The sequence below is a fragment of the Mauremys reevesii genome, unplaced genomic scaffold (assembly GCF_016161935.1).
Source record: "Mauremys reevesii isolate NIE-2019 unplaced genomic scaffold, ASM1616193v1 Contig2, whole genome shotgun sequence".
Lineage (NCBI taxonomy): Eukaryota > Metazoa > Chordata > Testudines > Geoemydidae > Mauremys > Mauremys reevesii.
Window position 1 is genome coordinate 438,408 of NW_024100826.1, and position 25,145 is coordinate 463,552.

Sequence of the window (25,145 nt, forward strand, 5' to 3'; positions counted from 1 at the left end):
GCCCAACGACCAGAGTCCGTGTGGCCAACCTCTCTGTTGGGGCTGTGTGGCCCAATGACCAGAGTCCGTGCGGCCACCCTCTCCGTCGGGGCAGTGGGGCCCAAAGACCAGAGTCCGTGCAGCCGCCCGCTCCGTCGGGGCAGTGTGGCCCAGCGACCAGAGTCCGTGCGGCCGCCCTCTCCGTCGGGGCTGTGTGGCCCAGCGACCAGAGTCCGTGCGGCTGCCCTCTCTGTTGGGGCTGTGTGGCCCAGCGACCAGAGTCCGTGCAGCCACCCGCTCCGTCGGGGCTGTGTGGCCCAACGACCAGAGTCAGTGCGGCCGCCCGCTCCGTCGGGGCAGTGGGGCCCAAAGACCAGAGTCCATGCGGCTGCCCTCTCCGTCGGGGCTGTGTGGCCCAACGACCAGAGTACAAGTGGCCGCCCTCTCCGTCGGGGCTGTGTGGCCCAACGACCAGAGTCCGTGCAGCCACCCTCTCCGTCGGGGCAGTGGGGCCCAAAGACCAGAGTCCGTGCAGCCGCCCGCTCCGTCGGGGCTGTGTGGCCCAACGACCAGAGTCAGTGCGGCCACCCTCCCACTCAGGGCTGTGTAGCCCAGCGACCAGAGTCAGTGCGGCCGCCCTCTCCGTCGGGGCTGTGTGGCCCAACGACCAGAGTCCGTGCGTTTGTCCTCTCCGGTGGGGCTGTGTAGCCCAGAGACCAGAGTCTGTGCTGCTATCCTGTCTCTCATGCCTGTGTGGCCCGATGGCTACAGAAAATATGGCTGCTCTCTCCCTCAGTGCAACGGCCAGAGTCAATATCGCTGCCCTTCAGCGCAGGGTTGTTTGGCTGACAGTTCAGAGACAAGATGGCTGCCCCTCTTCTTGGGACTGTATAGTCTAGTGGCACGTTGAGGAGGTGGGCTGCCACCCAAGGATGGATGGTGGCCGGGGCAGGGGGACCCAGGCCCTTGTTACTCCCTCCCGGGTCCTAGCCCAGGGCCTTGTCCATGGCCAATGTGTTTGGCATTAGGTCAGTGGGGATCCAACCAGAACATCTGATGTCACTCAGCATGACAGAGGCTAGTTCTCCCAGGTTACTTCCTACGAGATGTCTCTAGGCCATGGGGCTGGGGGTCTCTGGGCTCCCAGCGTGGGAAACTCCCAGAGACTGCGAGCTCCCTTGCACGTCTGCAGGCACCCAGGGATGGGGTTGGGTCTCGGCACCTCGGGGCTCTGCAGTCAGGGGCTTCAGCTGCTTCTGGACTGGAGCCTACAATGTGCATCCTCCATTTTTGGCATCTGTCTAGACTGAGCTGAGCTGCTCCCTTTCACAGTGGTGTAGCATGTCCGGCAGGGCTGGGGAGGGGCTTGGCTTCTTCCGCCTAGACTGTGGGGTTATGTGTGACTGGTGCACCCCGGCACATCCTGCTCTGCCTCTTCTGTCTCCTCCTTCCCATGCAACAGCTGCTTTGGCGTCTCCCAAGAGATGTGATCAGTGGTGGGCTCAGTTGGCTCCTGTTAGCCTCTAGATGTCTGTAAGAGGGAGAAAGGGCAGGAACACAAATCAGAAGAACAAACCTTTCAAGCAGGGTAGTTTTCCACAGCACAAAACCAACCCACTTTGGTAATGCTCATTTGTAACTTCCCTGAGAGCTGGCATTGCGTAAAGAGAGAACCCAACCCCCACCACCTCCGCTACCCTGTGGGCTGGCAATGGATAAAGGAGTCTGGGAGAATTTCTCCTCTCTCCGCCTGGCTCTGATGAGTGAGGGAATCACATGCGAGAAGCTCTGTGAATGTAGGGCTCTGTGCAGTGGGGAGAGATGTCAGACATGGAGCCCAAAGGTGGGGTAACTGACTGCAGTAACTTCATTAAAGTGAGAGAGATTTCAGAGCTCAGCTACAGGTTCTGCCCTGTAAACAGGTGTGGGGATGGGGCAGAAGTGGGGCAGTGATGCACTCATGAAAGGAGTAGGGCTAAGGGGGGCCCCGTGGTACAGGCACTAAAGCCCCTGCGTGCTGCATTCCAGCCAGGCCGGCTCTGCCTGGCTGGGGTGGGGTGAGGCAGCTCCGCGTGCTGCCGTTCCTCTCCCTGCCCCCCAGCCGCGACACCACGACAGGCACCACACCAGGAGTCTCTGTCCTGGGAGATAGCTCAGTGGTTTGAGCATTGTCCTGCTAAACCCAGGGTTGTGAGCTCAACCCTTGAGGGGGCCATTTGGGGATTTAGTTGGTGATCGCTCTTGTGTTGAGCAGTGGATTGGACTAAATGACCTCCTGAGGACTCTTCCAACCCTGATAGTGATTGTCTATGAGCTTCTCTTGTCTGTAGGCTACAGCTCCCATTGGCTGGGAATCATTAATCCTGCCCTGGCCCTATTCCTAGCCCAGGGGTAGGCAACCTATGGCACGGGTGCTGAAGGCAGCACACAAGGTGGTTTTCAGTGGCACTCATGCTGCCTGGGTCCTGGCCAGCAGTCTGGGGGCTCTGCATTTTAATTTAATTTTAAATGAAGCTGCTTAAACCTTTTAAAAACCTTATTTACTTTACATACAACAATAGTTTAGTTCTATATTATAGATTTCTAGAAATAGACTTTCTAAAAACTTTAAAATGTATTACCGGCACGCAAAATCCTAAATTAGAGTGAGTAAATGAAGATTCGGCAAACCACTTCTGAAAGATTGCCGATCTCTGTCCTAGCCTGTTCCAATCCTGCTCTTGACTCCTGACTCCGGCTCCAACCCTTGGCTCCCCTCGGCTCGACCTCCACCACTCTGACCACTAGGCCCCACCCCCACTGCTCCAGCCACTGGGCCCAACCATCCGTGCTTTGGTGTCCGACACCAGTGATATGCAGGACTCGTTCACCTCACTGCTTTCCATGCATATGGCCCTGCTTTTGTGAGCTCTGGTTTTCATCTGCCATTGTGCTGCCCAGTCACATGGCTTTATTAGATCCCTTTCAACTTCTTCAAAGTCTTCTCTATGCCTCACTGACCTACATCATTTTCTGTCATCTGCCGATATCCACCTCGTTGTTCAGTCCCTGTTCCAAAGACACTGTTGTACATACCATAGCAGGACAAAGAGGTCTTCTGTGTCGGTCTCGCTTCCCTAGTCAAATGTGGAACCCGACACGAGATTTCCAAGCTTCTGCAGCCATTTGTAATATCTATTGAGGATGTGCCCTGTGGTCCTGTCAGATATCAAAGGCACTTCCTGAAAAGCTGAAACAAAGAGGAAACGGGTTGAAAGCCCCATGGTGCTGATGTGACTGATGCCTAGGAAACCTCCCCTTCAGATGGCCATTGCCACATGCTATTAGCTACCCAAGAGTCTGGGGGCAAGAAACAACAACTCTGCTACTCCCAAAATAGCCCTGGACAGAGAGGAGACCCCATTCCGTGCGTAACTTCCCCCTCCCCCAGCATACACACCTCCACACGCTAAAACACAGGCAGGTGGGGGCAACTGTTCTTGGGATGGAACAGAAAAGCAGAGCTGTTAGATGATCCAACATTTACGCACAGATCCGCAAAGGGATTTAGACTCGTAGCATCTACTGAAATCCTTTGTGGCCCTGTGCCTTCGTTCCTTAAGAGGTCACAGGAAAAGATGTTTCCAATGTGCACTCAGGGGATTTCCTGGTTCCCTGGCCTGAAATCTCTCCATTACAGGGAGGGCAAGTGATGAATCTTTCCCTACAGAGGGTAATTGTCATCATCATCATCATCATCATCATCATCCTTAATAATAACAACAGCCCTTTTCAATTCAGTCAGGCCTTCCTTTAGAGACGTTCTGACCTTTATGAAGACAGTCTCCCCACACAGCTCTAAGGCTACGTCTATTCTAGGAGCTAGGGATGGAATTCCCCTGCTCCCATACACATATTGTGGCACCTCGATGAAAGCTCGCGTAACCATCCTTCTTCCTTAAACACTGTCCTTAGACAGAGAGGGACACATTCAAACCTGTGTTCAGGCCCTGTGCTGCACCCCTGTACTTCTCACAGAGGCACAAACACTCAGAGGTATTTCCTTACCTTCATACAGGCGGGAGATGCCATCTTCATTCACTGTTTCAGACAACAAGTCACAGTAATGATGGATAGTATTTCCTAGACAGATAATGAATCTCATTACTTTTCAAATCCTTCTCTGAAAACTGCGAAAGATGCAGCCTTTCTCCCAAGACCGCCCTTGGGAAATTAAATACATTCTTTATGTCTGTTCACAAAGCACATTAGATAAAGCATCAGAAGCCTAGAAGTCACTGAAAGACTGATTTCCAGAGGAGATTGAATTCACATCATGCTGGTTTCCCCAAGGCGCAGCCAAAGAGGAGTTGTGGGCAGGGGAAGTTGGTGCGGTCGATACAGCTAAGTTGCTCCCTTCATCTTGGAAGTCATGTTAATTTCTCTCTCTCTCTCTCTCTCTCTCTCTCTCTCTCACACACACACACACACACATACACACACATACACACACACACACACACACACACACTTTCAGGATGGGGCTGTCAGAGGGAACAGAGCAGCAGTCTAAAAAAGGACTTTGAAGGAAGCAGTTCAAAAAAGATCAAGTGAAGTTGCTCAGCTTACCAATGAACAGGGCTGCAGAATGTCTGATTGTTGTCTGTGAGCTTTCCAGGTACTCTAAAGCCTGGAACAGGAATTTGGGGATGTGGCTTTTGTTGTTCTGCATCTAGGAAGAAAGAAGGAAGAAACGCACAATATACAAATGACATGTTCTTCCCACAGCGACTAGTCCAGGGAAGCCAAAGCATAGAGCCATGGCATGGCAACAGCCAGTATGAGCCCATACGCCATAGCAGCACCTCTCTGGAGCTACTATTGTGTTCTCCAGAATGTCAGCTTTCATTTTCAAAGACAAAAGTTTGCAGGACTGACAGTTGAGGAGAAAAATTTCAAAAAGTCCTGCAGAAATGAACCAGCAGAGAGCCTGGAATAGAGTCCTCCCACCTGACGGAAGCGGATGGATACTCAGGGTGTGGGGTTAGAAAGGTGTCCCTCAAGTCCCCATTCACCACTCTCAAGGCACAAGGAATTGACCTACCAAGCACTTCCAGGCACACTTCAGGAGCTGTGAGGAGCCATCCCAGGCCATGCTGCGGAACAGCGTCTTCAAATGAGCCCACCTGAGAAACACTGTGCAGCGGAAAAGCGTCAGTTTGCATCTCTGCAAGAGAAGGTGAGACCAAGAGGGTTCTCACTGAGAGAGGGATAGTCTGGGGGACATGGGACCTTCCCCGTCCCTTGTTCTCCTGCTTTTCCTGCTAGTGGAGATTCCTGTCATTTGTTGTATACAGGAGTGTGCTCAGGAGAGGGAATTGGCTGGAGAGAGTCAGATGGTCTTTGGATGGTTTGGGGCGGTTGATCAGCACCCTGCACTTTGGGGGGCCCTGCATTTCAGGGGGATGCAGGACGTGGGCCATGCCGGGGCCAGGAGCAGAACTTCCAGTCCCACTATGTTATGCCCCACCTCGCCAGCTCCCAGTGTCATTCGGGAAATGAGGGGGTGAGGGGTTGGGGGGAGGGGAGGAATAGGGATGGGGCGGGGGGCGGAGCAGGGGTGGGAAGAGGTGGGGTGGCACTTAGGGGAAGGGATGGAGTGAGGGTGGGGCTTAGGGCAGAGTAGGGCGTGTTGTCCCAGGCCCTGTGTCCCTCTATGGACGGCCCTGGAAAGATTAATAAGAGATCTCCACAGCTCAGTCCTTAGGCGCAAAGAGACTGCATGAGAGCGTGAGTCAGCTTTGGGATCCCAAAGAGTCGGAGCAAAGGGGCCCCAGATCAGGCTTCCCTCCACATCCCAGTTGGCCCAATGAAAGAGGGCAATGTCTGGTGAAGTCTGGGAAGCTGGGACCTGGAGAAGTTCTCTCAGGAGCTCCAGGGAAGAAGTCAAGGCAGCTGCACCCACTTTCCAGAAGGCTGTGGGCAGATATCAGCTCCCTGAACCGAGGGGCACTTACAGACCTATGCTCCCTTTTCTTTTGCTGCCTCTTGTTGTGAACCTTTGGATGCAGCAGCCCAAAGGCCTGAGGCCTTTCAGGACTCTTTCCCAGAAGAAGGCTTTTCTTCCAAATTGTGCTGTGTGCTGTGAGAATGGGTGAGACACTAGGCTCCAGCATGGAGTGAAGCAGGGAGGAGAAGACTCTGCTTGGGCAAGGGGCTCTGGCCATGAATGGAGTGGGGGCCCCAGGGGATTCTGGTTCTTTGCGGCTTAAGGAAATCATGACTGTGGCACTTACCAGTGTCACACTCTCATCCTGGTCTTCAAGATGCAGCAGCAGCGGGACCAAGCAGTGGATCATTTCCTGCTGCACCATGGGTTTGTCCGGGTCCTTCACGCTGCTCACCACGTTGCCAAGCAGTAAAATGGCAGCGGAGCGCACACTGCCCCTCTCCTGGCAATGACACACAGGGAGTGGGGAAGCCCGGTTAAAACCAGGCAGGATCAGAGCATAATGCGACAGAGTCATAACCTGTTAACTGACTTGGCTCGTGGGAGCTGTGAGGCCATCAGGCCAGCGCCATAGACATCTTGTACAGAACAGAGCCTGAGACGCTGTGCAGGACTGCAGTCCCATGGTGTCCTAGACGCAATGTCTGTCTGGAGAGCACAGAATCCTAGACCCCTAGGACTGAGGGGAGAGGGAGGGATCAGGCTGCTGGAGACCGGTCTGGGGAAGGGGAGGAGCAGCTGCTGGAGCCTTTCAGGGAGGTGCTGCTACAAAACACAGCAGTTCTTTTGCTCTTTGGTGCCCCTGAGAGCTGGGCCATTCCCGACCCACCTCTTTCCTGCTGAGAATCTCCATCTCTTTAGGCGCCGGTGTTTCCAGACAGCTGGTCATCTGCCCAGTGCCAGGCCCTCTCCCCAGGCCAGGCTGCAGGCAGGGGGGGAGCACGGCGCGGGGGGAGGTTTGCTGTAAGAGCTTTGAACCTGAGGTGGCTGAGCAGGAGATTCCCCTCTCATGGCAATGGCACAGCGACAAGGGCACCAGAGACAGGCAGAGTGGGGGTGTCATAAACAGATAGTTAAGGGTTAATACCTGTAAAGGGTTCAGAGCTCAGTAAACCTGGCTGACACCTGATCAGAGGACCAATAAGGGGACAAGATACTTTCAAATCTTGGTGGAGGGAATTCTTTGTTTGTGTTCTTTGTTGTGGGGGTTGTTCATTCTCGGGACTGAGAGGGACCAGACATCAATCCAGGCTCTCCAAATCTTTCTGAATCAGTCTCTCATGTTCAAACTTGTAAGTAGCACAGGCAAGACATGTTAGTCTTCTGTTTGTTTTCTCAACCTGTAAATGTTTCTTTTTGCTGGAAGGATTTTTACCTCTGTTTGCTGTAACTTTGAACCTGAGGCTAGAGGGGGTTTCCTCTGGGCTATATAAATCTAAGTACCCTGTAAAGCATTTTCCATCCTGATTTTACAGAGATGATTTTTACCTTTCTGTTTCTTTAATTACAAGTTTTCTTTTTTAAGAACCAGATTGATTTTTCCTTGTTTTAATATCCAAGGGGATTGGGTCTGAACTCACCAGGGATTGGTGAGGGGGGATGGTTAATTTCTCCTTGATTTAAGATCCAAGGGATTTGGATCTGTGTTCCCCAGGGAAGGTTTTGGGGGGACAGTAAGTGGGCCAGACACTGATTTCTGGCTGGTGGCAGCATTACCAAATCTAAGCTAGGAATTAAGCTTAGAAGTGTTCATGCAGGTCCCCACATTTGTACTCTAAAGTTCAAAGTGGGGGACGAAACCTTGACAAGGGGGAATGGGGTTCTCCTGTGTTTCCCAGCCTTACGTCATCAATGAAGGGGCGAAGGCTGACTGCAATGTCCTGGGAGATGGAGCCAAGCCCCTCCCCATCCAGGAGGTAGATGATGTCTCCAGCTTTATGCATGGCCCCCATGACACACACTCCATCCCTGTCACAGAACATGTCCATGATCGCTGGCAGCTGGGCTCGTAACGATTGCACCTGCAGGAATGAAGAAGGCAGCTCATTACTATCCTGGGTGACACCCTGGGGCATATGCTGGCCCATCCCATTCTCACCTATGAGAAACCACGGCTGGCACAGCCCCCCAACGGGGCACAAAGTCCTTCTCCTGTCACTCTCTGCCTGCTGCTTACTGTAACCTTTGTCTTTGCTCACCCGCCTCCCCCATTGCACCCCATTGCATCTCCCCCATTGCACCAGCTCACGGGAGCAGGGACCACGTCGTGCCTTGATTTGCTCACTAAAGCACCTCCAACATTTGAGTGCTGTGCGTTAAACAACAAGGCTTGTGTGGGGATCTTGCTCTCATTTCTGAGCTATTCAATAGACATCGGCTTCCTCGGTCCCCCAGGCAATCCACACCTCTCACCTTTTTTGGCTGGAGCACAATACTGCCAAGGCCTCGCAGACTGAGCCGACGTACAACTGGATTTTTATCTTGGGTCCATTCCATGAGCTGCGCCTGGAGCTCTGATTTTGTCAGTATTGTCTCAATGGAAGGACTCTGGAGAAACTGGAAAGAGCCAAATCAATATCCGGTTGAGGAGCAGAGATCTTCCTGTGAGGTCTGTTCCCTGGACACTCATCTTGACCAAATGGCCACTTACTCCCATACAAAGTCTGTGGTGTGTAGGGAGCCAGGTGCTGCTCTTTCAGTTGGTTCATTCCCAGAACTTAGACTAATGCACAAGTCACAAATAAACCCCCAGGGAAAGGGGAATCTCCAGGCCCCATTGAGTGCCATGGAGCGACCCCTGGGGCAGAAGAAAGCAGAACCCCAGGAAAAGGGGAGGAGAGAAGCATGGCCTTGGGGCACGGGAGAAACATCTCCTCTTGTCACATGATCCCATCTAGGCAAATCCAGCCAGGAGCGATCTCACCCTCTCTTTGCCATGCCCATCCATGTGTGGAGAGGAGCTAGCTGGCTGTAAGGCTGTCTTGTGCCTGTCAACTAATGAATCTCACCTCAGTGCAGAAAGTCATGGCAATATTTCTCTGCTTCTCCTCCTTCTCACTCTGGACAATGGTGACGGCCTCTCTGAAGACTGCAGGGAGCTGAGGGTTCTCAAACTCGATCATGGCTCTGGAACATGAAGCAGAAAGTCCCTTGTGGTTATCAAGGGGGAGAGAGAGTTCCTCTCTAGTTGCTGGGCTGAGATGGCAGCCTGGAACAGAGGAACATTTCACACGGAAATCCCATTCCCAAGAGAGACCCAATGAAGAGGAAACTTTGGGCTCCTACCTTGCAATCAGGCCAACACCCTGCGAGTAGTAATATCGTGAAGATATCATGTCCCAACCCTGCTGAAATTGGATGCTGGCAAATTCCTTCCAGTATCCAGGCATTGAAAAGAGAGTCTTCACAGCCTCCACCGACATGCTAAAGATAAAAAATACCAGTGTCAGATAATGAGATCAGCCCCAAGCATGGCAAATCTGCACAAGTCCTGGCACACACAGCATGGACAGTAGGAGCTAGCCTCTCCGAGGATAGATCCAGTGTGATATCATGGTGCTTCCCTGCCCAATGGGCCCTGTCGACACTGCAGTTTCATTGAGTTTGTAACCAGTTAGTGACACTGTAGCTTCTTAAGATGGTTGATGTCATCACTCAATGCAGTTGAATACTTGATTCTTTACTGTGACAGGTAACAGGACTCAAGTGGGCATGTGGGGCCAGATCCTTAGTTGGTGTAAGCGAGCCTGGGCTAACTTTAGCACCCAAACAAATGATGGCCATGAACAGACCACATGTGTTTAGCAGAACAAATCTGTTCTTCCTTTTCCTTTCAGTCATTACCTTAGGGGGTCGAGGCGGCTGGATCCCTCCTCGGGGCTGGATGTCGTGCTGGCCATGTAGGTCCCTGGCAAGTGCAGATCCATCACATACTGCACTTGCCTGACGCAGAGGATGAGCATCTGGGGATACATTTCCAGGATGGCTTCTCGGTATCCCCATAGGAAAAGGACCTCGTAAATGATCCTCATTGCCTGGAGGGGGGAAAGAATTTCACTCAACTATCCCAATCTGCCACCTGCCCCCATTGCCATTCGCTATTGTCCTTTTGTCATGTCTCATTTCCTCCCCAGCCTATTACAAAACAGGATTGGCTCCTCAGAGGGGAGGAGACATTGGGAGGGTCCTGAACCTTCACCCATTCCTGGAACGGAAGCAGGATGGAGCCCTACGGAAAGGTCAGAAGAGTCTGGGTGATGTTATTCCACATTATTTCTCTTAATGGTGCAGACCCTGTGCTTTGGCTTTCCAGCCATGACTGGACGGGCTGAAACCATCCTGAGGAGATCCGTTCTCATAGCCCCAGTGTTTCTGGCCCAGTCAGAAGTACCGGACAGCTCATGATCCCCTGGTGGGAAGATTTCTAGTCACAATGTACAGAGCCAGAAACCTGGATACTTCAAAGGACACCCGAACTGCACCTGCTCACTAAAGCGCCACCTAGAGCAGAAGACAACAGAGCCAGGGTACCAGCAGATAAACCACTTCAGATCCGTAACTTTTCCTGGGCGAAACTTTATTTACACCTCTTGGGTTTGCTAGGAGGTGGCCAGGACACACTAAGGCCTGGTCTGCATTACAGAGTTATGTCAATGCAAGGCCCCTCACCCAGCATCACCCTAACTATGGAATTTCCTTCCCATCGGCAGACCTGCCCCTTGGTGCCAAATTCATAATTCCACCTCCCCAAGTGGCAGAGAGTCCAGGTCGATGCAGTTACGACGATGCAGTGTCAGTGTAGACACAACGTCGTGTACATCAACTGGCTTTCAGGAGCCTTCCCACAATGCCCCACCCTGACCGTACAATCGAGACGAGCGCTTCTGCTGAGGACGTGCACTGCCGACACAAGCAGCAAAGTGCAGACACACACAAGGGATGGAATTGCTGTGGCGGCTGTATGCTGAGGTAACGCAGGTCGGCTTTATTGTGTAGTGGAGCCGTGGCCTGAAGCTAAGAAGGGGTGAAGCTCCCCCCGCAACACACCCAGATGCACCATCCTCCCTGTGGTGGTGGCTTCTCAAAGTGACATCTCAAATCTCACTTACAGCCAGAGACACATTGCCGCCAGGGGCAGCTCTAGCAATTTCGCCGCCCCAAGCACGGCGGCACGTGACGGGGGGCGTTCTGCCGGTCGCTGGTCCCGCGGCTCTGGTGGACCTCCTGCAGACGTGCCTGCGGAGGGTCTGCTGGTCCTGCGGCTCTGGTGTACCTCCCGCAGGCACGCCTGCGGATGCTCCACCGAAGCCACGGGACCAGGGGACCCTCCGCAGGCATGGCGCTTGGCGTGCTGGAGCCAGGAGCTGCCCCTGATTGCCGCTCTTCTCCTCCCGGCGTCTCTGCTGGAGCTTGTCCAGCAGCTGCTGCAGCACCTCCCTGGGGAGCTGTGGTTCTTCACCCAAGGCCTTCCACAGCTCAATGGCACATCTGCAGATTCAGAAAGAGAAATCAGACCTTCCCTGCTTGGCCACCTCTTGCCCTCCCCAGGGAGAGGCTTGGAAAGTGGGCAGGAAAGGCGTCTCTCAGAGGAGACACCGATTGGTGCAGGGAGGCTGAGGCAGGGCAAGTCCCGTCAGAGAAGGTTGTATTTATTCCTTTCCCCTAATGGGTTATTGTTCCTGAAGCTAGCACCGCTGTTTCCAGGACAGTGACCATGCACTGACCACAGAGTGACCACCACACTGTGACCACCACACTGTGCAACATTCTGCTCTGCTACACTAGGGTCAGTCCCAAAGAACTTGCCTGACCTCATTGGAGTTACTCTGGCTATTTGGGGGTGTAACTGAGACCCAGCATTTGGCCAAGTTTCTCTCAGCAGCTCAATGCTACTGTCGGACACTGAATCAGAACATGCCCTGACAGGAGAGGATTCGGGAGCTTGGAAGGGGAGATTGTACTGCCCAGTGTGACAGAACTGGAAGGAAACTAGTACTGAAATCCCCCTCCTCTCTTCTCTCCATTCTTGCTGATCTAAGCACTGCTGGTCCCCCCAGGCATCTGCAGAGGAAGACTGCAGATAGATCCAAAAGGCTTCCAGTCATTTGACTTCCAAGTTTGGTGAGGAAGGTCGGACATGGTGGTCAAGCCCTGGGGACACTGAGAACTAGGTTGGACAAACCAAGAGCAAATGGTCTGGATTTAAGGTCTTCCAGAAGCTTGACTGAAATTCTGTGCCAACGCTGCTGAGTTTCTGTAGCTTCTGAGCACAGACCCTGCAAAGCACTGGGGCTGCTTCAAGGAATTCAAACCTGAAAGGTTTACAATTCAAACACAAATCAATATGAAAACCAACACTGTATTCCTCTGGTAACTGAACTGGGTAAGAAATTCAGTTTCTTTCATGCTGCTCTTCAATTTGCTCTCCAGTGTGACACAGATTTGTCTATGGTCAGTGCAGAACTGCATTGCAGAGGATGCTGAGGAAAGCCAGAGTTTTGACCTCTGGCGAGGGTCCAGTTGGGTTTCACGGCCCCTAGGCACATGGGGACTGTGTTATAAACACCTCAGCTGGATGACTGTGCAAAGTGATCGGCAATAACCAGCAGGACTCAGGGTTCACAACATCTTGAGATGAAAAGAGGCACTCACCCCTCTCAGAGCTGTTATTGCTGGCTGTCTGCAGACTCAGGCAGGCTGCACTGCATTTACGCTCTGGTCATGTGTGGATTCTTTCTTTATTTATTTATTTATTTATTTTGCAACAATTAGGGCTGGAACTTTCTGTCTTAAGAGATTTACCTCTGCTGTGCAGCTCCATAAGGATGAGTGTGTTTTTTCGCCACTTCCTCAGCCATGGAATAAATAGGGAACTGTCTACAGGTACCAATCCTGCACTGGTCCCCAGGGGACAGACAGATGGACCTCATGGGCCTTTTCCATCTCTCCCTTCTCTCACACAATAGGGAGCAGCCAGACCTCATGACCCAAGGATGTGGAATGAGCCCCAAAGTCATTTATTGGCCCTGTACTGGATGGGAGAGGAAGTGGGGTGACCTATAGAAATCAGGACAATGCTGGAATTCTCCAGAAAACTGGCACTTCTCCATCCTGGGGAGTGCAGGAGGAGCGTTGGCTCCTCAGTGGTTGGGCCTGGGCATCTCCTCTTAGTGAGCATGGACAGCTCTCTGCACAGCAGGAAACTCCCTCCAACTGTGTGAGCCCAACGGACCCTTCCCAGACTGTGGCCTGTCAGTAGGAGCAGGAAGAGAAATAATGGCCTGAGGTAATAACAGAGCTACTCCCTACCTGTCCGATGACAGCGTGTGTGCCACACAGCTCAGAACCACGTCCTGGGGGTGGGAACGAGCCAGCAAGGCTGTGGCCCTCAGCGCTGCTTTTCTGGCTCTGGGATCACAGACGTTGTCCAGCCAGATTAAGATACATCCCACGATGTCTCGAACCTGGAAGAATGCCAGAAAATTGAGGGATGGATTTATCAATGAGTGGCCTCCTCCCAGGTAACCCCTCCTGGCAGCCCTGCAAGCCGCCTCTCACCTCGGTTGCCCATCTTGGCTCCTCCATAATCTCAAGAAAGAGGCTTTGACAAGTCCAGGAACCCCAGTCTTCCTGAGGTCTGGTTTAGCACCTTAAAGCTCAGAAACACACACAAAAGCCTTCCCCAAAACCTTACCGTGGGCACAGCCCAAACTCCCCTGATGTCCCAGGGCCTTCCCTGCCTTAGCAAACTGCTCTCAGTCCTGCTCTAAAGGGCTTCCCTGCAGGAGCCTTTCCTCCATCTCTGCAACTTCCTCTTGCTCTTTCTAGCACAATCAGTTCCTCCAGGCCAGTGCTTCTCAACCTAGTTTCCATTGTGGGCCCCAGATGTGTTGTGTGGGGCACATCCAATACCACCTGCTTGGCCCTGAGGATGTCCCAGGTAGAGAAGCGCTGCTCCAGACCCAGCTGATGTACCCCAGAGCCCATCCCAGAGATGGCAGGCAGGGCTAGTTGGACGGGGCTAGCCAGCTCCAGGCCCCAGCCCTAAGGAGAACCTCTACACTGCAGGATTTTAAAACCTGCCGTAACAAATCTCAGAGCTGGGTCTCTAACCTGAGGCTCAGGCTATGGAACAAGTTCCAGCCCAAGCCCAGAAGAGGCTGCATTGCCGTTTGGCCCCACAGTGCCAGCCCTGGGAGCCCAAGTCCGTAGGGCCAGGCTTTACGGCTCCTGCTGCAGAGTTTGCAGCACAGGGTAGACAGACTCGAAAGGGACAAGCCGCCCCCTACGGCTCTTCCATGAGGAATTGGTCATTGCTTTTTCCTCTCTCGAACAAGGAGCAGGAGCTCCAACCCGGGTGGCTGGATTCTGTTGCCCTGTTCTGCTAGCAGGAGTTAGAGCCCTACACAAATCAATCTGCTGATTGAGGGGCCACTTGTTAACTTCCTGCTGGGACCTGCTGGAAACAGGGAACTCGGCCAGAGACAGGGACGACCTGCAGGAAACCCCAGGAACAGGCAGGTTTGGGGAGGAAGCTCAGGCTGAGGATTGTGTTCGTTTATTAGTCTCTGAGTTTCCAGGAAAGCCAAAGCCCAGGAGGGGAATAAGTCTGCACTTACGCGCCATGGGCAGGTGGTATCTGGGGAAGGGCAGGAATGTCACCTATTTCCAGGCCGAGCGACTGAAGGCAACGTTTAAAGGCCTGTAGGGAATGTGAACCCTGATTCCTTTCTCGATAACCCCACCTGCGCAGGCTTGGGCAAGTCAAGGAGCTCTCTGGGCTTCAGTTTCCCCAGGTGTCAAATGGGTTGAATTCCTACCTCCCAGGAGGGCGGTGGAGCTTCATTAATCAGGGGGAATAATGACTCTGAGAGCCTCCTACCCAGGGGATGTAGAAATGAAGTCTGCCAGAAACCTCCCTAGGCCAATCTAATTCACGGGGGAGGTACTCAGATGCTGTGGGGATGGGCAACAGGATCAGAGCTAGGGAGAGAGAGAGAGAAAAGTGCAAAGCCAAATTCCTCCTGATCCTTCAGCTGGAAAAACAAGGCCCCGCAGCATGTCTGAGGAAACCATGTCTGCTCCTGGAGCCTAATGTGGAGGCCCATGGGTAGACTAGGTAAGTGCTGTGCTGCCAGAGCCGGGGCTATCGCTCCCCTTCAGTGGGGCTGGGCTGTCCTCAGGGACGTGTCAGAGCTCCAGCGGGCAGAGAACACGTTAAACACCTGACGCCATGGATCCCCGCGGCCAAGTGATGAAGGGAAAGGGGCTGAGCCAAACTTCAAAAGACCATGTCCGTGTGTCCCAGGAGCGGTTTCCTAGGAGAGAAAATTCTCCCCTCCCCCTCTCTGCGCAGCATCCTCCTGCCCCACGGCGGGAGTCTCTTACTCTCTCCATCTTGTCTCCGTGTAGAGATATGATGGTCCTCAGCTCTTCCTCTGCAGCTTGAAATTGCTCCAGGGTGGGTGTTGTCAGAGCCTTCATGGCTCTCATCAGCAGGGCTTGGAACTGGGCTGAGGAAAGCTGCTCCCCGGGGGTCTGCAATGAAGAGGGACAAAGCTTGTTGGGACTGAGTATTTCCATTGCTCAGCTGCCCTGGAACAGTCTGTCCCCGTGGGAGGCTGGCAGTGCCTAGTGAGCGTGGAGACCCCGGCTGAGCCCTTTTCTTAACAAACCTCAACAGGTGCCAAGGTTTCCTCAGTCTTTCATATGCTTCCCCCTCCCCCTCTGCCTGAGAAGAGATGGGAGCCTCTCGGCCAGTGCTGGGACCCCAAGGGCCACCCCATTTCCTCCCTCTCTAGCCTCTCCTCCCAGGAAGCCCAGCTTTTGCTGAGAAAGCCTCAATGGCCTGCAAAGCCCATTCAAGTTGCTTGTTCAGTGCAGCCGAGGGGTCTCTGCAGAACTTGCCCCATGTCCCATCCCACCCCGAGCGCCTGAGCAGATTGGCTCAGCAACTCTAGCAGCCCACAGTATCTACGAGGAAAGGACTGAGAACAGGGCCCAAATGGAAATGCCTCTTCCTTCCCCATCCCGCAGCGTGTGGTGCTGCCACAAACCAGGCAGGAATCGCCAGCAGCACAGAAAGTAGCTTTGACTGAAGGAGCAAGTCTGCCTGGGTGAGGAGAATCTCAAACCGTGGGCCTCTGGGGCCAGACCCCCAAAGGTCAGAACTCACTGGGCACAATGTTACCGCAGGGGGCCTGGTTCCAGGGTCACCTAAACCCAGGGCTTGGGGTGCTGAAGGCCTTGCCCTGGTGTCTCAGGCACCTCTTGAGTGTTACTGCAGCTGGCCTGCATGGCTGGATTAGCACCGTCTGTCCTGGATGCCAGCAGCTGAGGATGCAGTAGAGCACACCAGAGCGACACACTCACATAGATACTCCAGCCCCCTGGCATGTAACAAGCTCCCAGAATTGCAGAGTGTTGTATGTGCTGCAGGGTGTTCTGTCACTAATCATAAGAGTTACGAATGCATCTAGATGCCTGGCAGATGGGATCCAACCTGGGACCTCTGGAGCTTAGTGCAGGAGCCTCTACTGCATGAGCTAAAACCCAACCGGCTGTTAGCTAAGGCTCTAGAGCAGACTCCTTTGATCTCTGTCTCTAAGTGGTCCTGGTGCCACTAGACGGGCCAGAACACCACACCCAGCAGGTGTGTGGGTTACCCCTATAAGTGCAGGGAGGGGCCTGGTAGGATTTTCAGCAGTGCCTGTGTCCCATGGAGAGTGCATCCGAATCAGGCACCTGAGTCAGGCACTTCTGCGAATCCCACTAAGCGCCTCTGAACTTCTTGAGGTGCCTAAATCCCTTTGTCAACCTGGGCCTCGTTCAAGCAACCCAGAGAAACTCATAAAGACTGGATGGAGTCGATCACACTTGAAGAGTGTTTCTTTTCAGCTCCCTGAGCAAGGGGCAGGTAGTTCTCCTGTCAGAGATCCCAGCTCCAGGAGATATTAATACACACAGCAGGGGATGCTTTCCATTAGCACAGTCACAAAGCGTCATTACCATCGTCATATGGGAGCTGCTTGGTAATGAGGGGGTGGGAGCACGCTCTTCTTCCTGCTCTTCTGGGCTCCCTATTTCCCACTTCCCCTGCGACTCAGACGCCTCCTTCTTCGTCCCTGGAGCAGAAAAAAACATTCGTAACATTTCCCTTTTCCATGTAGTATCCCTGGTTTACAGAGGGTGGAGGTCGGGCCCAGAGCCCCGAAGCCACTTGCCCAGGGTCAGACTGAAGGTCGTTGGCAGAGCTAAGCAGAGAACTCTGATCTCATGGCTCTTGGCTGGGGGCTTTTACCACATGAGGCTTCCTCGGACCTAGGGGCCAGTTTCTGTGCCGTGGTGTTTTCTACTCGTCCCTTCCCCTTGCACATCTTCCCTGTCAGTGATGGGCAACGGGTCTCATTTGCATTTAACCCCCCAAGAAGTAATGGCTCATCTTTGCTACGGTTCCCAGCTGTGACCTGCTGAGACCTCTGGAGCATTTTACTGATGAAACGGACCCGCTCCAGGAGACAAGAAATGATTTCCTACAACGTCCAGACTCTCTGTTCTCCTTACAGCCCGGAGCAATGTTAGTACTCCCCACCCCACAGTGCCAGACCCCCAGAGCGGGGTGACCTGACACACTCAGCTCTCCCCACCTCAGCGATGGACCTCGGCCACCCTCACCAAGAGGATCTGGCACTAAATGGATTCCAGAGTCTGAGGTACCCATCACTGTCCCGTGAGAAGGCCCTGATGTATAAGGTTTGTAGGGTGACTGGTGTGAGTATTCCTCCCATGCTCCTCGCTAACCATGTGGATTGAATCCTCACCTGTAGGATCTAGTTCAACTTTCCCTGTATCCTCCTGCAGCTTCACCTCCTCTGACTCCACCTGGTTCTCAGCTGCTTTCTTCTTCTGGGACAAGTGCATCCACCTTCTTTGTGAGGAAATTGTTCTCTCCTCATCCCTATCTGCCATTGAGGTGTCAGATTGGCTACAGACACAGAGTCTTTTCATGCCTGACAGGATGGAGCATGAGCATTTCCTTCTCTGGGGCTTCTCTGGCAAGGCCTGTTCTTGCTGGCTAAAGTCAGAGCATGCCTCCATTGCTGCAGGTTGGACAAGCACTTTGTGCACATGGATCTCTTTGTGCTCCCTAGAGGCGAGTCTTTGGAAAAGGGAACGAAGCCTGGAATAGAAAGAAGGAGGGAATGGCTTTTTCTGTCATTCTCTAAAGGAAGGGAATTAGTTTGCCCAGGATTCACAGATCCAGGAAACTGGTCTTTTGAAGCCATCTGCTCCTCTAATAGCCAGGACTGGTTCATACAACCGAGAACATAAGCAACACAAGACCGCCCATCCTGGGTCAAACCAAAGATCTATCTAGCCTAGTATCCTGTCTTCAGACAATTGCCAGTGCCCCAGAGGGAATGAACAATACATCTACATTAGACAATCATTACATGAGACAAAAGGTTTCTATTCACAACTGGAAGGCAAGGAGTGCATTGGGGCAACTCCAGAGAAAATACTATTTATGGAGGTATCAGTCTAAATTCTACATGAGTTTTGTTATCTTCCCTTTAGGTGATAGCCATGGAAATTCACCCCCACTCGTCTGCTGAAAGATAAAACAGTGGAAATCTGCCTCCAGAGAAGGTGAAAGGCTGGTGCAGGAGGGGAACTGAAAGATGCCGACATTCAAATCAAAACGGAACGTTGAGAACTGACTGTTGCAACACTGGCCCCCACCAGTCCCTAGGAGGCGGGTGGCTGACCTGAGCCTGAGAAGGAGCCAGAATTTACCACTGAACATTGCCAAAGAGCCACAGTAATATGTCAGCAGCCCCCATCCACTACCCCCCCAGCCCCCAGCATCTCCCTCCCACCAGCAGCCCCCCCAATCAGCGCCTCTCCCTCCCTGCCCACTCCTCCCGCCCGCCGCAATCAGCTGTTTCGCAGCGCGCAGGAGGCTGTGGTGGGGAGTGGGGAGGAGCAAGGGCATGGTAGGCTCGGGGGAAGGGGCAGGGGCCTTGAGGGAAGGGGTGGGGTGGTGGCAGGAGGTGGTGCAGAGCAGTGGATTGAGCAGTGAGCACCCCACAGCATATTGGAAAGTTAGCATCTGTAGCTCCAACCTTGGAGTCAACGCCTATGCAAGGAGACACATAGTAACCTCTGAAGAGCCGCATGCAGCTCCGGAGCCACAGGTTGGCCACCCCTACGCTAGGAGAAGGAGGCACCAACCTGTCATGTGCAATGTAAGGAGCAGGAACAGAATCTGGGAATTACCTTCTGTAAAAACTCATCTTCTTTCGAACACCTGTGGAAATAGCTGATTCAAGAAGTTGTTGAGAGATGGCTAGTACGCGTCTATCAGCAGCTCCTTGGGTCACCAGCCGTTGTCAACCAAGCCAGTTGGCAGACTGAAGGCAGGACAAGAATGCTGAAGCAGAACATTCTTTGCTGTTGGGATACGTGACATCACAATAAACTTAACCATAAACAGCCCTGGACACCCACCCAGAGAGACACGCACACAGAAGAGTTCGTAACCTTAACAACAGTGAGAGACTCACCCAAAATCTCTAGGAATTTTGATTTCGAGGAAGGGGATTATTGATCTCAATTGCATGGGAGCTCCGGGCATGGAGCACCCACAAGGAAAAATTAGTGGGTGCTTAACACCCACTTGCAGCCAAGTTCTGCCCTCCCCGCAATGCTTCTCACCCTCCAGTGGCCCCACTGAGCAACTCCTCCTGCTCCCTCCCAGCACTTTCTGCCCACTACAAAACAGCTCTTTCACTGCAGGAGGTCATCCAGTCCCACCCCCTGCTCATGGCAGGACCAACACCAACTAAATCATCCCGGCCAGGGTTTTGTCAAGCTGGGCCTTAAAAACCTCTAAGGATGGAGATTCCACCACCTCCCTAGGGAACCCATTCCAGTGCTTCACCACCCTCCTAGTGAAATAGTGTTTCCTAATAGCCAACCTAGACCTCCCCCACTGCAACTTGACATCATTGCTCCTTGTTCTGTCATCTGCCACCACTGAGAACAGCTGAGCTCCATCCTCTTCGGACCACCCCCACTTCGGGTAGCTGAAGGCTAGGGTTACCAGGTGTCCCGATTTTATAGGGATAGTCCCGATTTTTGGGTCCTTTTCTTGTATAGGGTCCTATTACCCCCATCGCCGTCCCGATTTTTCACATTTGCTGTCTGGTCACCCTATTGAAGGCTGCTATTAAATCCCCTCTCACTGTCCTCTTCTGAAGACTAAATAAGCTCCAGCCCCCTGCTCATTTTCCTTGTCCTCTGCTGGACTCTCTCCAATTTGTCCACATCCTTTCTGTAGTGGGGTGGCCCGAAACTGGATGCAATACTCCAGATGTCCAGATATGGCCTCAGCAGTGCCCAATAGAGGGGAATAATCACCTCCCTAGATCTGCTGGCAAAGCTCCTACTAACGCAGCCCAATATGCTGCTAGCCTTCTTGGCAACAAGGGCACACTGCTGACTCATATCTGGCTTCTTGTCCACTGTAATCCTCAGGTCTCTTTGACCAGTCCCAGGACTGACCCATGAGTCAGCGGGGGAGGGGGTGCAGGAGAGGAGGCCATGGTGAATGGTGGGGACCGCAGAGATGGGGGTGCAGTGGAGGAGAGGGGGGACTCATCCAGGCAGTGGTGGGCGATGGGGGCTAGGAGAAGGGGCAAAGCAGATACAGGAAGATACGTAGCACAGGCTGGCACCGGGACCCAGGCATCTGGGGCCTAGTTGGCGGCAGCTGTGTCAGGGGAGGCTTAGCCTCCCCACCTATTATACCAACCTGTGCTTCCACTGAGGGATCTCCAGAGTGTCAATGTTCCCCAGAGCTCGCCTTCCCTGAGAGGCCTGAGCAACCAGAGCTTGTCACTAGACCATGCCCAGCCTCCCTGCGGGGAGCGTATGGACCCAAACAGGCTGGAGACAAGTTATCACAGAAATCACTGGGGACTCGGGGAGCATCTTCAGCTGAGGAGGGTGACACACCCCACAGAAGATGAATTTCTGACTCGGGGCTGAGCAGTGCAGGGTGGATGCACAGCACAGCTGTGAGGCTGTTTGCTGCGATCGATGCACCCGAGTCGGTTTAGTGGGGGTCTAGTGAAGACCCACTAAATTGACAGCAGAGCGCTCTCCGGGCGACTCTGGGACTACACCGGGAATGACAGGAGTAAGGTAAGTCTCCCGTCGGCCCAGCACAGCGTAGACACAGCAGTAAGTCAACCTAAGCTACGTCGAATCCAGCTGTGTTAGTCACGTAGCTGGAGCAGCGTCACTTAGGACGACTTACTGCAGTAGGATGGACACAGCCTGAGGCCTGAGTTTCCACTGCAGTCTGGATGCTCAAACACCGGCTTGGCAATACAAGTCACCAAGGCCAGGCCACGCAGAGACAGGCTCAGTGTGCAGTGTGGACACCCCCTCAGACAAGCCCAGGAGTGTCACATGAGGAAATCAGTCCTTTCGTTGGACTTCCTGGTAGAAGAGCCCAGTGATGTTGGAGCTCCCCGACCGTCAGTGACAAACACAGCGCTCCAGCAACGGAGCTCTAGGGCTCGCTGCTGAAAGAAAAGCTTCATGAGTGACAAAGGGCAAAGGGAGGTGCTGGTCTTTGGCCAAGGGCAGGGAGCCCCACCCTCAAATACAGACCATTTCCCTTCTTGTCTGTCTGTGCTGGGGCAGGAGCAATAACATGGCCTCCTGCTTTTGCTATTGCAGAGAGTTGGTTGTGACGGTCTCCTCAAACACAGGGTGTGAAACAGTCCTCAGACCTGACTGGGTGTAAACAAGAACTACGCAGGTAGACTGAGCCAGCTGAGAATCAGATCTGCCCCTTTCCTGGGGGGATGGACTGACTTGTGAGGGGCTGGAACCGGAGCTACCAATGTTTAACTTGCACTCCTTCAGTATCTTTCCTCCGAGTGCCGTCACTGTAGGTTAAATACTCCAGCCCCGGACTCCTCACCAGCTCTGGGCCGACAAGCTTTCCTTGTGATTGGATTCTGTACAGCAGGGGTGCAGGGAACCAGCAGGTGCATCCGACTCCTTGGTGAGGCTTTGCATGCAAGGTGTGTGTGTGAGTCTTTGTGTGTCGGAAGCAGGGGCGGCTCTAGGAATTGCGCCGCCCCAAGCAGGGCGACATACCGCGGGGGGCGCTCTGGTGGTCACCGGTCTCGCGGCTCCAGTGGACCTCCTGCAGACGTGCCTGCGGAGGGTCCGCTGGTCCAGCGGCTCCGGTGGACCTCCTGCAGGCACACCTGTGGGAGGTGCACCGGAGCCACCTGCCGCCCTCCCGCGGCACGCCGCCCCAAGCACGCGCTTGGCGCGCTGGGGTCTGGAGCTGGCCCTGGTCGGAAGCAATGAGTGTGGCACTCTCACTGAACCGACAGAGGGCGACAGTGGTGGGAGAGAGACAGCGGGAGAATAAAGGGGCAATGATGGGCATAACGATGATGATTGTGTTGTGTTTCATTCCTTAGATCTGGTGCCACTGCCTGTCCCTTTAGCCTTGTAGTTTACCAAGAATAAAACTAAATATCTGTTCAGATACAAGGGAGTGTCTGTGTCCATTCCTGCTAGCTGCACAGGGGTTTGATGTTGCTGCTTTCAATCCTCCGGCTCTGCCGGGATAAGGAACAATTCAGGCCGTCACGGAACTGAAGGAGGGAGATGATTTTCTGACAGGGAGGAATGGTGCCTCTCAAAGGTGTTTGGCAGGCAGCCTCCTCCCCAGGTCTGTCCTGACAACACCCAGTTGAAAAGGGCCCCTCCCCAGCCCTCCTCAGCCCGGTGAAAACAAGCGAGTGAGTGAGCGTGGGGGAGAGCGAGTGATAGAGGGAGATGGAGTGAACAAGCCAGGACCTCGGTGAAGGGGCGGGATGAGGGTGTTCAGTTTTGTGGGGTCAGAAAGTTGGCAACCCCAGATCCAGGGGAAACAACTCAAACACCCAACGAGGCTGGCCAGGGGCAGGACATCAGCTTTGAGGGGAGGGGTGGGTGTGGCAGTGACATCACAAAGGCCTTTTGCAGGAACTCGGCCTATTGGGCAAAGGTGGTGGGGAGGGGGTGACCTCACAGAGAGACCCTGACATCAGCTGGGCAGGACAGAGGTGCAGGGCCAGGCCAGTCTCTGAGACCCCCCCGGCTTTGCTGCCGCAAGTCTCCTTCGCGAGGTCTCTCCTCGAGGGCTGAGAGAGAATTAGGATTCACAGATGTGAGCATGAGGAGGAACCTCTGTGGAGTTTTCTCCTTTCCTACCACTGATTGTGCCGAAAACAAACTTCCCTTTGACAAGGTAAGAGGCTGAGAGAGGTTTGGAACCTGTTCAGTCTGATCCACCTGGCGCAGGCAGCATTCTAGGCCCAGAAAACACTGGCTTCAGGTGGCAGAATTTGATTTCCTCCCTAGGTTTTGATGATTGGAATCCCCGGGGACATTGGGATGTATCCTTTTTGGTTTCCCTTTTCCTCTTTCCTCCCTCCTTTCTCCTCTTCTCTTGCTTCTTTTTTCCCTTTTCCAGCTTCCCTCCCTCTACCTAGGAGGGACATGTGTGGAGTGTGGGCAGTGAAGGGGGTTGCTCTCATTGCGGGAGGTCCTCACCAAGAGGTGAGGCTGGGTCTGAGAATGATCCCCTCTGATGGTGACCTGGGCGGTCCTTTGGGACATCTGGTGAGACCCCTCAGCCTCCTGCCCCTCAGAGTCTCAGTGCTGATTGGCTGAGCAGGGGGCTATCGACACCAAGGAGACTCAGGTCCTTTTGGTCTCTTTTCAAATCAGGCAAATAAGTCACAACCAATCCAATGTATGGAATTAATCTTGCTGCTTCTCTCCATTAATTGTCTCTTGGCAGGTCATGATTTCCTCTAATGTTCTAGGTCTTCTAAAATACTTGCTGAATAATTACTATGAACCACTGTTGGTCTGTAGCTCACTTGAGAGCACTTTATTTTGATCACTCAATGTGTGAAATTCAAGATGTGAGAGAGAGGCTGAAAGTCAGGAGCAGTGTTTCCTCTAATTTGTTATGTCCATGTGCGGAATGAATTTTGTTTTGGGCACAAATATGGAGGTGAGGTGTGACACATCACCTGCATATTGCGCTCCTTACAAAATTCATTCTGCACATGGATGGTGTGTGGCAGGGGTGAGGCTGAAGGTTTTGGAGTGTGGGAGGGGCTCGGGGGGGCAAGGGTTGGGGTGTGTGGGGGGGTGAGGGACCGGCTGGGGTTGCACGCTCTGGAGTGGGGCTAGGGATGAGGGTCTCAGCACTGGAGCAGATGGTAGGGGCACAGTGGTGTGAGGGCTCTGGCTGGGAGTGCAGGCTCTGGGGTGGGAATGGGGATAAGGGAGTCAGGGCTGGAGCAGAGGGTTGGGGTGCAGGGGGTGAGGGCTCTGGGGTGGGGCTGGGAATGAGGAGATTGGGGAGCAGGTTGCCCCAGGGAGAGAGGACTCCCCCCTCCAGCCCTCTCTCCCCACAGCAGCTCAAGGCCAGGTGAGAGGGCACCTGTCTCCAAGCCGCAGCAGTGCCAGTGGGGCTGGGTTGGGACTGGGGGAGGGGACAGGATTTATTTTTCCGAAGTCAAAAGGAGGAAGGGATGGAGTTATGCTTCAGTTTTTACCTCATAAACTTAAGTCCTGTCTAACCTACTGGACACTATGGGAATAAGACACCATATCATGTGGTGACATCACAAGAGCAGAGGATGTGAGAACTACAGCAACTGAGAGGGCAGGGGATTTAGAGTCAGATTGTTTCAAATGCTGCATTCGTCAGCTGACATTTAACAGCAATGCTTAGCTAACACAATGGAGAAAGGAATTCTCTGCTAAAGATTCAACTTGCCCCTTTGGCCAACTCCACCCCTTCCCTGACCGGAGTGTGCTCAGAACAGCCCCCCCCCCACACACACACAAGCCCACGGCTGGGCACCCAGCACAAAGCCAGGGAGGGGGTTGCTTGGCTTGTTTTACTTTTTACTTTGCAGAAGGTTTTTTCAAAAGCATTTTCTGCTCCTGTTCCCCATGGTGAGGAAGCAGATGGTTGTGGGGAAGGGAACCTGAGAGCGGTGGAGCTGGGGCAGTGGGGGGAGGGAGTTGGGGGAGGCTGAAGAGGGCAACGGGGGGCTGGAGGTGACTGGGGCGATGG

The 25,145-nt window shown here is 53.5% G+C and overlaps 1 protein-coding gene across 1 annotated transcript; it reads right to left on the reverse strand.

Annotated features, from left to right (window-relative positions):
• Nucleotides 1–220: 220 nt before the first annotated feature.
• On the reverse strand, nt 221–11,192 carry LOC120393425 (maestro heat-like repeat family member 5). Its single transcript, XM_039517968.1, has 12 exons — nt 11,077–11,192; nt 9,812–10,002; nt 9,254–9,391; nt 8,977–9,094; nt 8,381–8,524; nt 7,813–7,989; nt 6,255–6,410; nt 5,063–5,185; nt 4,588–4,690; nt 4,027–4,101; nt 3,055–3,208; nt 221–1,510 (listed from the first exon to the last, which is right to left on the reverse strand). Exons 2-11 carry the CDS (start codon nt 9,997–9,999, stop codon nt 3,096–3,098), a joined length of 1,335 nt encoding a protein of 444 aa, XP_039373902.1. The 5' UTR covers nt 10,000–10,002; nt 11,077–11,192; the 3' UTR covers nt 221–1,510; nt 3,055–3,095.
• Between the last annotated feature and the right edge of the window lie 13,953 nt (nt 11,193–25,145).

Coding starts and splice junctions, on each gene's coding strand:
- LOC120393425 (XM_039517968.1), bottom strand. CDS start 9,999: ATGAGGATCATTTACGAGGTCCTTTTCCTATGGGGATACCGAGAAGCC. Junction 9,392..9,811: donor AGCCGCCTCGACCCCCTAAG/GTAATGACTGAA, acceptor TTTTATCTTTAG/CATGTCGGTGGAGGCTGTGA. Junction 3,209..4,026: donor CATCTCCCGCCTGTATGAAG/GTAAGGAAATAC, acceptor TCTTTGTTTCAG/CTTTTCAGGAAGTGCCTTTG.